The 11985-nt window shown below is 41.1% G+C and overlaps 1 protein-coding gene and 1 long non-coding RNA gene across 2 annotated transcripts; one reads left to right on the plus strand and one right to left on the minus strand.

The window, feature by feature from the left end:
• Positions 1-99: 99 nt before the first annotated feature.
• Positions 100-4594, plus strand: ido1 (indoleamine 2,3-dioxygenase 1). Its single transcript, XM_005457455.4, has 10 exons — positions 100-297; positions 902-997; positions 1068-1187; positions 1303-1421; positions 1521-1535; positions 1631-1730; positions 1851-1968; positions 3148-3199; positions 3301-3449; positions 3537-4594. The coding sequence occupies exons 1-10, from the start codon at positions 202-204 to the stop codon at positions 3932-3934; spliced, it is 1263 nt and encodes a 420-aa protein (XP_005457512.1). The 5' UTR covers positions 100-201; the 3' UTR covers positions 3935-4594.
• Positions 4595-10090: 5496 nt separating this feature from the next.
• Positions 10091-11748, minus strand: LOC112848309 (uncharacterized). Its single transcript, XR_003222366.1, has 3 exons — positions 11087-11748; positions 10904-10969; positions 10091-10803 (listed from the first exon to the last, which is right to left on the minus strand). It is a non-coding gene; the product is annotated as an uncharacterized LOC112848309 (long non-coding RNA).
• Positions 11749-11985: the final 237 nt, after the last annotated feature.

Consider the following 11985-nt stretch of genomic DNA (forward strand, 5'->3'; position numbering starts at 1 on the left):
ACCGATTATTTGTTTCATACTAAATGATTCACAAAGTGAAGTATTGATTTTCTACAGTTGGAATTGTGCAACAGCAGAAGTCAGGTATAAAGATTGTGTAAGCAATACCTTTGTGCTCGAGTCCAGCCAGACTGAGGTCTCCGGGATCATTCAGCTAGTCAGAGGATCATTGCAGTTTTTGGTGCTTGCCTTGTTTTCTCTATGGCTTCTGCTAAAACAGACCAGACCGAAGCCCTCTTCTCTCTGGAGTCCTACCATGTCTCAGAGGAACTCGGCTTCATCCTTCCAGATCCTTTGGTACGTTGAAAAGCTCTTCTGAAGTTCCGTGTGTGTTATTTTAGCTTTGCTTGTTTCAAGTTTGTGATGTAACATTATTACATTTTTTTTCACATTGTATTACTTAAAAAAACAAACCTTTAATGAGAATTTGCCAATTACATTAATCCTTATAGGGCCAAAAAAAAAAAGCTGTTATAAAAATGTTAACTTTAGTATTGATTGAGACCAACAAAGAGGAAGGAAGTGAGCGTTATTCCTGGAAGACGTTTACAAAATCACATTTTTTGCATATAGAAGAGAGCAAAAATGGAGAGAACAATAATGTTCATAATTTCCATAGCCAGAAATAAAACATGAACACAGTGATGGATGGGAGAATTGGTTCCTAAAAAAGAAGCTTAATAAGTTAAGGTCCTGCTTGGACACAAGGACACAACACACGATGGTCACAAGTTGTGACCATTTCATTTTGAGCCCCTTGAGCCATTTGGATTTTAGTGAGTTTGTTGCTTTGCCATTTAAGGACAACATGAACTTGGATTTGTTTGCATTTTACACCAGCTACAGTTGTGTTAAATGGCACTGAGCAACATTAACATTTTCTCATGATGTGCATTTAAAGCAAGAGCTTCCACCTTACTACCAGCCATGGATGGATATCGCCCTGAAAATCCCGGAGCTAGCGCAGTCCCACGAGTTGCGCTCCCGTATTAACAAGGTATTTATAATGAAAAGCACCATTCACGATGATTGTGAAGCAGTTGCTCAGTACAGTTATCTCTGACCAGATGCCACTGCTGAGCAGCAAGTTTCTGCAGAAACACAAAGAGTTACGACTGGCCCACCTGGCCCTCACCATGATGACCATGGGCTACGTCTGGGAGGAGGGAGAGAAAGATACAGTTGAGGTAACTAACTGTCTGTTAGTTTTTATTTTTCTTTTGCCTCCTGTTTTCTGACTGCTACATGTTACCTTAAGTGATTCAGTTAGTATGACTGATTTCTCTTTGATATTCTTTTAAGATACTGCCACGCAGTCTGGCTGTTCCATACTGGGAGGTGTCACAACGCTTAGGGCTTCCCCCAATTATCACACATGCAGATGCAGTATTGGCTAACTGGAAGAGGAAAGATCCTGACGGGTAAGGTCGCTAATCTTCTGCCAGCAGTTTGAGTAAACCCAGCAAATGTGTATAAATATGTCCTGTTTTTCATGTCCATCTGTATATCTGCTGTGCCAGGCCTTTCAACATGGAGTGAGTAAAATTCTGTTTCTGCACACAGTATAATACAGTATGTACTATCATACTATAATGTGCTCAAAGTTTACTGGCTTACATTTGTCAAACAGGAACCTGGAGTTGTTAGTCAGCCTCCCGGGTGGAGAAAGTGCCCGAGGTTTCTTCTTGGTCACTCTGCTGGTGGAGCTGGCTGGAGTTCCTGCGGTGAAGGTGAAGATGCATTAAAAATAGGAAACATCCTAAAATGTGCACTTGATAATTGTTGTTAACTGACAAATATAAGGGCACCCTTAAAGCGAGGACATTTCTAACAGAGCCACTGTTTTGCAGAATATTCCCACGGTGATCAATGGTGTGAGGTGTGGTGACACCGAGGCTGTGGCCAGAGGCTTGGAGATCATCAGCCGGTCTATTGAGGACATGACTGACGCACTCAAACTGATGCAAGGTACTTATACAGATGTAAAACCTAAATGTGTTACAGCCTTGTTTATACGTTATGTTATGTGAAGGCTGATGTGCAGGCAGGAGTGGTAGTAAGGAGGATCCAATGTGCAGACACTTCGAGGCAAACGTTAACTCAAAAACTCAGCTTTATTGCTGGATGGTAAAAAACAGAACTCTAACTAAACTAAGAACATAAACTAAGCAACAAACCAGTTGACAGGCAAAACACACAGCATGGTAGACAGTAGATCACAACACAGACAGAGGAAAACACAGGGCTTAAATACACAGAGGGAGCAATCAGTGAATGAGAGACAGGAGAGAAACACTGCTGGGACAAATCAGGGCTAACGAGACAAGGGAAGCAAAACCAGATACATTAACATGAGACACGGGCTTTCAAAGTAAAACAGGAAACATAACACAGAGACGCGGACTTGACAAGTGGATACAGCTGACAGGGGAGACAGAGCAACTATAGAACACAGAGACATAAACCATAAGATGGAGAACTCTAACAAAGAAACCAAAAGACTAGAAACGATAAATAATGGCAAAATCAAAGTTCAATAATAATGAAAACTCAGAACTCTGGGTCAACGACCCAGAGTTTCCTAACAGGTTATGCTGTAGACAGGGTTAGAGTTAGGTGAGGACATGGACTTGTTTAACATTGGTCTTGCTTTTCTAATATGTATGGAATATGATGCGGCATGATTGCTGAAATGATGTTCTCATGTTCTCTGTCTTGTTTAAACAGTATGTATGTTTTTTTTGGTTGAGTTGTTAACTGTGTTTCAAAAAGTGTTTTTACCCCTATGCAGTTAAATAATTTAGCATAGTTTGCAATGCAGTGGCAGCCAAGGGTCCAAAGATCACAGTTGTTTGTTGTTTACTTTCAGCATACAGAGATTTCTCAGAACTTTGAATGATGTTTAACACAGGTAGAAAACTAATTTCCCCGAATCTTTGTAAGTTTAAATTGAGAGAGTTATTCATAAATGACTGAAATGTTTACCTGTTAACGTTTTACCCAAAGCCAGCTGGGATAGGTTCATTGATAAAGAAAGAAAAAAGTTTTTTAATGATTGCAATTGATTAAATTCTTGCCTTTTTTCCTTTTTTTCATCATTATTGTAAAATGAATCCCATTAACAACTGTTTTCTTTTCTTCCCTAAGTGCATGTGGACCCTTCAGTCTTCTATGGCATTATGAGGATCTACCTGTCTGGGTATAGAAATCTATTGCTGTTTTCACTCAATTCACATAGTTGCAAAGTGAAACATGTTTTTGAGACCTATGTGGGTGCCCGTGTCACATAATCATACTTAGATGGAAAGACAACCCGTGTATGCCAAATGGGCTGGTTTATGAAGGGGTCCAGGCAGCGCCGATGAGGTATTCAGGAGGGAGTGCTGCACAAAGCAGTCTGCTGCACTGTTTTGACGAGCTTCTGGGAGTCAAACATGATCCAAAAAGTGGTAAAAAGGCTGACGAATTGTCAATAACATGATCCCAACTGTGCCACAGATGAATGTAAAGAATTCACTGCTTTTGTTTTTCCCCAGCTTCCTTTCTAATCTACATGAGGGACTACATGCCACCTCTTCACAAGAAACTGATCAACGACATCTCTTTGCAGCCGTCCCTGAGGAGTTTTGTCCAGCAGCAGGATTGCAAGGACCTCAACAATGTCTTCGATCTCTGTGTTAAAAAGCTGCTGGCTTTGCGCAGCTACCACATCAATGTCGTCAGCCGCTTCATCACAGTACCTGCTGCCCGTGCTCGACAACTGCGTGACCAAAACCACAACTCAGATGGCGAGATGATCAGCAGAGCACCCACAGCTCTTGAGGAGAGGGGCACCGGTGGCTCAAGTATAATGTCTTTCCTAAAAACTGTGAGGGATCAAACAAAAGATACATTGCTGTCCGAGGCAAGCAAAGAAATAAAACATCACAGCTGAACTGTCATCACAGAGGAACCGCAAGTCATGCAAATCAAATAAAACCACCAGAAAAATCAACTCTGATGACTTTCCGCACTATTTCACTTATCTTTAAAAGAATAGCTTTTGGCAGAATGAAAGCGAGGGGCCTCTTTTGATTGTCTTCCATGTAGCTTTGGCGGGTCTGTAAACAAACCTCAGCGTAATAGACACGAGTGATACCCGTCAATCGATCCAAACCATGATTTAAACCACTACTGTTGCTTTCCATTACACGCAACCACTAATCGCTTCTTTCATCTGAACTGGAATGTAAAAAAAAGAGCATCAGTTCCAGATCCAAATATTCTGATGACATTTAGACATTAAACAGTTGAAATCAGTACCAACTCTCCTGTAATTTTGGTAAATGAGACTGAGAAACCAAGATCAAGTGTATTTTTCAAATGACATAGATTTCTTGGTTTCTGCAGCCTGAAGATTATCTTAAATCATCCACCGCTGGTATGGAAGTAAAAACAACTGACTTTCTACTTTTAAGTAAAATAATCAGGGAAAATAAAGTACTGCAGTACCGTGTGAAACCATGGTAGGGCACTAAAGGGCAGCATTACGATGAGCTACCAGACTGGGCAGCATATGAGAGAAGCAAGCCTGATTTGGCCTTGACAAGCAAAACTGACCCCATAGTGATAATGTGTTATTCATTAATTGCAGCCTTGTGATGATGTATTGACATTCACATCCACTCATTAAAGTACCAAAAGGATGGAACCTGACTCTTCCATCTCAGAAAATAATCGTCCTTTGTTGTGTCTTAACTTCGTGGCGCTGATTCACAACAGGGTTGTCATGTCAGAACACAAAGCAGTGCAGAGACACATGGACTTATCAGAGTGGTTACCTCAGCTCTCCTGCCTTCTTCCTCCAGCCCACATCCAGCCCTCACATGCCCCACCATACTTCCTGAACCCACTGTGTGGAAAACCCAGGGCAATGAAGGGATGGATTGTGCCATGAATGGCTCATGCTGTGTAATCTTCTCCTTTCCTGGCTCATCTCCACTGGTATTTCATTACAATAACAACCTCGCCAGATCAGATAAGAGAGATGATGTGGCAATTAGACATGACAGTTTCCCCCAACCTGAGTGACCTACTTTATCTTGAACTCTTTTCACATGCTGGTGAGCGGGAATGACAATAGAAGAGGCAAATGGAGAGAACACAATTACACACGCGGCCTGTGAAAGGTTTTAGCATGAGAGATACGTGTCTGTGCATATGGAGACAGATATTTTAATTTCAGTTTACTCTTACAAATTCAGAGCAAATACTTACAAATTTCAAATTAAGCTGGGTGTCATTTGTGGGTTTTGTACTCCTTAAACCGAGGCACTCAGACAACCATAGAGAATGTTTCTATAAGATGACAGGGAGGCCTTAGGCGAGGAGGTGAAAGGTGAACAGAAACTGGAAATGGGTGGTGATAGGCCAAACAGTGTATTCACATCATGGGGATCTGATTAGAGCCATCATTGTCCAGCCAAAGTAAATAATGTCTTTCCTTATTGCCATGTAGGTGGAGGACTCCCTGACAACCCTACAGTAAACACAGGCCATCTCTAAGGATGTCTTCATTGTGTAGTCGGGGCTGGGCCTCTATGGCCGCTATAGTTTCACCTTGTATCACGCAGCTGGTTTCAGTATAGGATATGACACACGTGCATGAACACACCTGTACTAACAAGGTTGTGATGTGTATTATAGAAATAAAAGGGTGAAAGGTGTCAAGTTTTGCCTTAAATGTTCCCATCGGCTGCAAAAGTTTAGTTGTAATTGTTAAATATGTGACATTTCTTCACTGCGGCGTGCATCTGGAGTCTCTGTTTTTTGAGAAATCTCCTAAGACATCCATATTCCAGCTATCTGACAGGATAACAGACAAGGGTTGTCCTTTTGGTTAGAGAATCGGATATCTGTGCCTTGGTGGTTAACCACAGGATATCCTGGATTCTGTTATTTCAAAATTGAATTTATGATGCTGCTGCTTACCTCAAGCCAAGCAAAGCCGGGACCTTTTCTCACCCTGTGATGGAGCAGCCTCGATGGCAGCAGGGAGGGACTGATTGTCTTTGGCGTGCACATGACGGGTGTAGCCGGGAATTATGGGCTACACATACAGCACAGTAGGTGACTTGGTGTTGGGTTTCAACTTTCCACTCATCTTGACTTCATTATCTTTGTCAAACATCTATTTACACACACCCAGAGTTCAGAGACATCTTCATCATTTACTGATGGGAAACACCCTGAATTTGAACTCTTTTCAAAGCTATTTTATGAACTGGGCAAAGAGAGTCTCAGACCCCCAGGGGCATCCGAAGCAAGGTCAACTGCATATCATGTTAGAATAATTGAAAATTTGTAACCGATTTTCACGTCTAAATATCAGCCTTCTCGGGCTGAGAGGTCTAAATGAAGAAAATAATTTTAAGTACTTACATGTTTGGTTATTTCTGGTTTTGGTAAACTGCTTATGGAAATTACAAACAGAGTAAAGTGTCCAATAGTAAGATTGATAATGAGAACAGGCCAAATTCTCTCAAGGAAAGGGGACCCAGTGTTACTTTTATTACCTACTTTAACTTGGGACACACTGGGAAAGGCTAATGCCACATGGCTGTCCAACAAGCCATAGCCACAAAATATCAGATTAGTTTTACTATTTCCTTTTTCCTTTGTGCTGAGATCGACTTCTCTGTCTGAAAGCATATTTTCTCCCATATTAGCTTCTCTTCGCTGGTTCCCATTTCTCCTCTCATACAAGGTCTTAAATATTCAGGCCTCATCTTATTTTAAAGATCTCCTAGTACCGTATCACCCCAAGAGAGCACTTTGCTCTCATACTGCTGGCTTACTTGTGGTTCCTAGAGTATTAAAAAGTAGAATGGGAGGCTTTCAGGCTGCTCTTCCGTGAAACCAGCTCCCAGTTTGGATTTGGGAGACAGACACTGTCTCTACTTTTAAGACTAAGCTTAAAACTTTTTTTCCTTTTTCCTTTTTTGATAGAGCTTATAGTTAGGCTAGATTGGCTGACCCTGTCTTCACTTTGCATTTATTCATTACTTATATAATTCCATGCAAAGCAGAGATGAGTTCACTTGTTATGAAATGTGTTGTACTGTATAACTTGCCCTTTGGATGATTTTCCTTCCTCTGAGTGGTGTTAGAAGTTGAGTTGTGTGGTTTGACATATGTAGCTGCACTTACACTTGACTAACCTCTAGACACAGTACATCTTAAACCCTGCAGAAAGATGGTTTGAATGGTCAAATCAATATCCTACTGTACACCAATGGTTTAAACATCTTGCTGTACAAATGATCACAGCAGTGCCTTTGGCTAAGAACCACTGTTTACACCGCATCTTGTTCACAAGACAGGGGAACTGCTTTTGTAATTCTTTTACAAGTGTGAGGGTGTACTACTTATTATTAATATTTCTTCCACAGTGTGTGCTTTTTGTCCCGTTTTCCTCCCATCACACCCCAACCAGTCATAGCAGATGTTAAAGGGGATTTTTCCTGTCTGCTGGCCCCAAGTGCTTGCTTGGTTGTTTGATAGTTGGGGTTTCTCTGCATTATTCGACGACTGCGGTTGTTGTTTGACACTATTTAAGTAAAGTTGAATTGAAAAGCTGAATTGAAATTAAAGTCTGATAAAAATATATCTGTTAATTATGAAAATAAATAACAGAATAAATAGGGTGTCTTCCATTTCTCAGCATAACATAGACTGAACCTTTAATGGACCAGAAACACTGTGCAAAAATCACATCTGAAAAAAGTGTTATAAGCACAGATTATGAGCTGCAGAAGATGGCTGTCACACTGCAAGACTTGCTTCTAGAAGGTTTTTTTGTCCACACGTAGCTTTTTTGTGTGTGTAAGGCTTTGAGCACCTCTCTCAAATGCTTATTGTTGCTAGGTTACAGAAACTGTCTTCTTTAAAGTTTTCTCCTTCACCATTGTTGATAGTGTGGACATCTTAAAGGCAGTCCCAACTTGATTTTGATTGGTGAGAGAAGGTACAGTCACAAGCACTCAGCAATGCGATCATTTTTGCACAAAGGACTCACTGTTAGTAATCAACTTCATAGGAGTTGTATAGAAGTAGATGCTGAGAGCTGTAAATCTGTAGATACAGATCTTAATAGGAAAATACTTTCAGCAGGGTTTCCAGCAAGCTATTGTTAAATTTAGTCACATTAGACTCATGTTGCAATGTTACAACTGTCCTTATCATCAGTTTCTCTGTCACACACAAGACAGCGCACATTAAAGTATTACAAAACTTCATGAAAACATCAACTGCCAATCTGTTGTGTGTTTCCAGTGCTAAATCATCATCCCAAAAAACATGGAAAGTTACTAATTAGTCACCGTTTGCTTAAAAGTTATAGGTTTAAAATGTATTTAACATCACAAATCTAACTAATCCCCAGCATGCAACGCTATTCACATTATATTGAGCAATTAATGGGAAACAGCAATTAATTTGCCCCCCTTTTTTAGTATAATAGTGTTCCTAATGGGAAAAGGCTTTCTGTCAGACTTTCAGTTTTCTTAAGCTAATGCACAGGGAGCGATTTGCTTGTTGCACATTGCTTTGAAGCTAGTTGGTCACTAGCCAACGGTCTAGGCTGTGGTTGCCTAGGTAACCAAAGCCTGGGTGTCCCCCAACCCAGTCAATTCATTTAATGCTCTGCTCTAATCAGCCCTCCAAGCATGGATGCACTCGGTCACGTAACAGACACGCTCTGCTGCTCTGTTAGCTAAGTTAACTATTTACAGAAGTAATAATGCCGTGCAGGTGGAAGTTACTTTATTCAAATATCTCTCCCCCACAGTTCTATGGTCTCTGGTTGAGACGGTGCTGTAAATTGCTTCTTGTGTAGTGCAGCTTTGTAACCGTTTGTTACAGTGTACAGCAGAAGTCAACAAGGGCCCAACAAGAAATCTTTATCCCAAGGCCTCCAAGGTGGTTAATCCAACCATGGCTCTGAGTACCCTAATAACAGGCTGTCATCACCGCCAGTTTGAAATGTACTTTTGTTTATCCCTGTGTCCTCTTTCTAAAGAAAGTTAGGCAACACTTTTAGTTTGAGGGTGGAAATCAGGAATCCTAATTTGCAGTCTAGTTGGATAGCATTTGGGTGGTCTGAGTAAACATGTGAAAAAAGATGATGCAGTTTACCCCAGGGGTACAGGGTTCTTCAAATACCGTGGTCCTAACAGCTCTCTGACTGGTGAATCATCTTTCCTACAGTACCTGTGAAGGTTTTTCGTAAACCAAATGCAGCTCACAGTCACTCTGTTGTGGGTTTCCAATGTACTTTTATGCTTGCTAGTCACAGTTAAATAAAACATCAAACTCATGTTTCACCTCGCCTGTCTTTCACATAATTTTTAAAACTACTTGTGCGGTCTGTAAGAGCAGGTTAAAGGCTTTTGATGTAGTCACTGAACAACAACTTTATCTCTTCCTCCCCACAGACTAGACTAGAACAGCATGCCCACATGAAAAAAGATTTAAAAAAAGAGAGAGGAGCTGTCGTGTTCACAGTCAGCTTGAAAGGCTGCTTTTCAGGTGTGGAATTACAGTTGTTGCCCAATTTGATGATCCAATCCAGATGACATCATTGACTTGAAAGGAAAGCACTCATCACATTTGCAACCTGAACTCTTCTACTGAAAAACCTGTAAAATTTCTCCACCAGTGATGCATACACTGCTTCCTGCAGTATTTTCTTGGAAGGAGGACTGTCTCACCTTTATGCTCCATCCTGCCAGGCGTGGGAGTGGGGAAGTGTAATCTGGACAAGAATGTAGCTATAAAGAATGTAGATTGTAGTTAAGTGTTAGATCATCTGTTTAATGTCTGAATTATGCTTCATTGGGAAGTCCACATCCGTAAGTTGTGAGTTAATCCATAACTTACAACATAACCGGAAACTCCTTTTAACCCTTTGCCGTAACCTTCCACGTAACCTGACATTCCCCTCTAGAGAAATAAAACTACATGTCGGGTTGATGTAGCCTACAGCAACCGAATGGCGTGGAAGGTTGCGGTGTATAGTTAAGAGGGGTTTCTGGTTACGTTGTAAGTTAGGACGTAGATTTCCCGTAGACGTTTACGTGTTTACTGTGATTTGCAGGTGTCATGTGAACGTATCAGTTTTAATTTAGCATGTTAGCATGCTAACATTTGGCCTATACCGCTAAACATAAAGTACAGCTGAAGCACACGAGAAAGCATTTTATTTGCAAATAAAGTTAAAAATAAATAAAAAATAAATAATGTGTCATAAGCCAAAGTAATAGATGAACTTAAAGTTTAACTAAATGATCGATGAATCTCTGACAAAAGTCCCACCAGAGTGGTTTCTCTTGGCATCTGCTGGAGCTAGAGGTAAATTCAGAGGATTACTAAAGACATTCAAATACTTTATCAGGGGATCATAAATGTCAAAATAAAATTTCATGGCAATCCATCTTGTTTTGCAGGTTTTAAATACTGACCTACAACATACTCCCTTTGTAGTGACCTCCAGCACAGCTAGCTTATTGACCTATCTCTAATTTCACCCATGTTTGTGTGAAAGATGGCCTCCTTTAAATAAATGCACCAATGCAACAACAACAAAAACAAAGGTATTTCAGAGAAATATGCTCTGACAAGGTCAGTAAACTGAAATAAAAAATTCTAGGACAACGGGTACCCCAGCGATGCATTCATTCCTCTTTGCTTTGTAGTGGCTGAACATTGAATTCATGGCCATTGGATATTTTCAAAAAAAGTGAGGACATGTCAGCCACATTGGGACTTTAGGAAAATGATGAACAAAGAAGTTAAAGAGAAGTTAAAGTCAGAATCACATTAAGCAGTGAATAATTTTCAATAATATAATTATATAAAGCCCTACCATAAACTGGTGACCTGCCCAAGTCCTCCTCCCCCCGAACCCCATGACCGTGAACTGGATAAGCAGCTGGATGGATGAAGGAAAATAGTTGGATAGGTGGGTGATTTCATCATCCAATTAAATTGCAGTCTGCATGAAAATTGCCAGTTAAAATTACAGCATTTATAATTTGAGTTTTCTTACTTTTGTTCTAGCAATTGATTGCCGGATAACTCCCAGTGACCAAAATTTCCCCTACAATTCGATTAGACTTGCTGAATGGTTTCCTGAGAGACCTAAACCGCACGTGTTAAATCTGATTTCAATAGCTGCTGGAAGAATACATGACATTCAGATGGTTTTCCTCACCGGATTAGCAGAAGCCCACACGCGTCACAGCCTTTTGTCTTAAAGGTTAACACAACTTTGAGCTGTGTGACAGGGAACACAGCCACAACCACTCGTCATTGCTGAGTCACTGCTGCATGGCCCTACCAGGTGCAAATAAGACAGCCCTTTGATCCCACATCACACTCCTACACGTGAGTGCACACACACATGCAAATGCACTTTAATGAGCAGACACATGCCATCCCTAAGTGAGGACAGATCCATGCTTGTGCAGTCCTGCACTCCGTCATGACCTGCTGACAGAAATAACGTAGCGTGTGTGTGTTTTTACTCCCGCTTTCCCTGCTTGGCTTTCCTCTCATGCCACGCTATTGTCCTCTCTCTCTCGCTCTGCTGATTGACTTCCTCTTCCTCTGAGTTGTCGCTAATGTCACCTTCCCTGCTGGCGCCCACACACTCTTTTTATCAACGGCTTCTCATCCGGGTTATGAAAATACAGGAAGTTTCCTGGGGATCTCCTGCATGGAAAAGAAATGTCCATCTCTCCCTGTCACACACTCGTGTACTTCATGATAAAAGACACACTGTGCGATAAGGGGCCACGAACTGGCCCAAGGGTACACCTACACCATAGGTACTGGTCACCTCAGGAGAAGTTGATATCTACACTAATGATGTTCGCACCTCCATATTTAACACTGGCATCCACAGGAGCTTTGCAACAGGTTGAGTGACAAGCCAAATCTGTGACA

The sequence above is a fragment of the Oreochromis niloticus genome, linkage group LG12 (genome assembly GCF_001858045.2).
Source record: "Oreochromis niloticus isolate F11D_XX linkage group LG12, O_niloticus_UMD_NMBU, whole genome shotgun sequence".
Lineage (NCBI taxonomy): Eukaryota > Metazoa > Chordata > Actinopteri > Cichliformes > Cichlidae > Oreochromis > Oreochromis niloticus.

What these genes read in the sequence shown, in the direction of transcription:
- ido1 (XM_005457455.4), top strand. Translation starts at nt 202, where the DNA reads ATGGCTTCTGCTAAAACAGACCAGACCGAAGCCCTCTTCTCTCTGGAG. An exon ending in ATGAGGATCTACCTGTCTGG is followed by an intron (nt 3,200 to 3,300) that starts GTATAGAAATCT and finishes AATCATACTTAG; the next exon opens with ATGGAAAGACAACCCGTGTA. An exon ending in CAAACATGATCCAAAAAGTG is followed by an intron (nt 3,450 to 3,536) that starts GTAAAAAGGCTG and finishes GTTTTTCCCCAG; the next exon opens with CTTCCTTTCTAATCTACATG.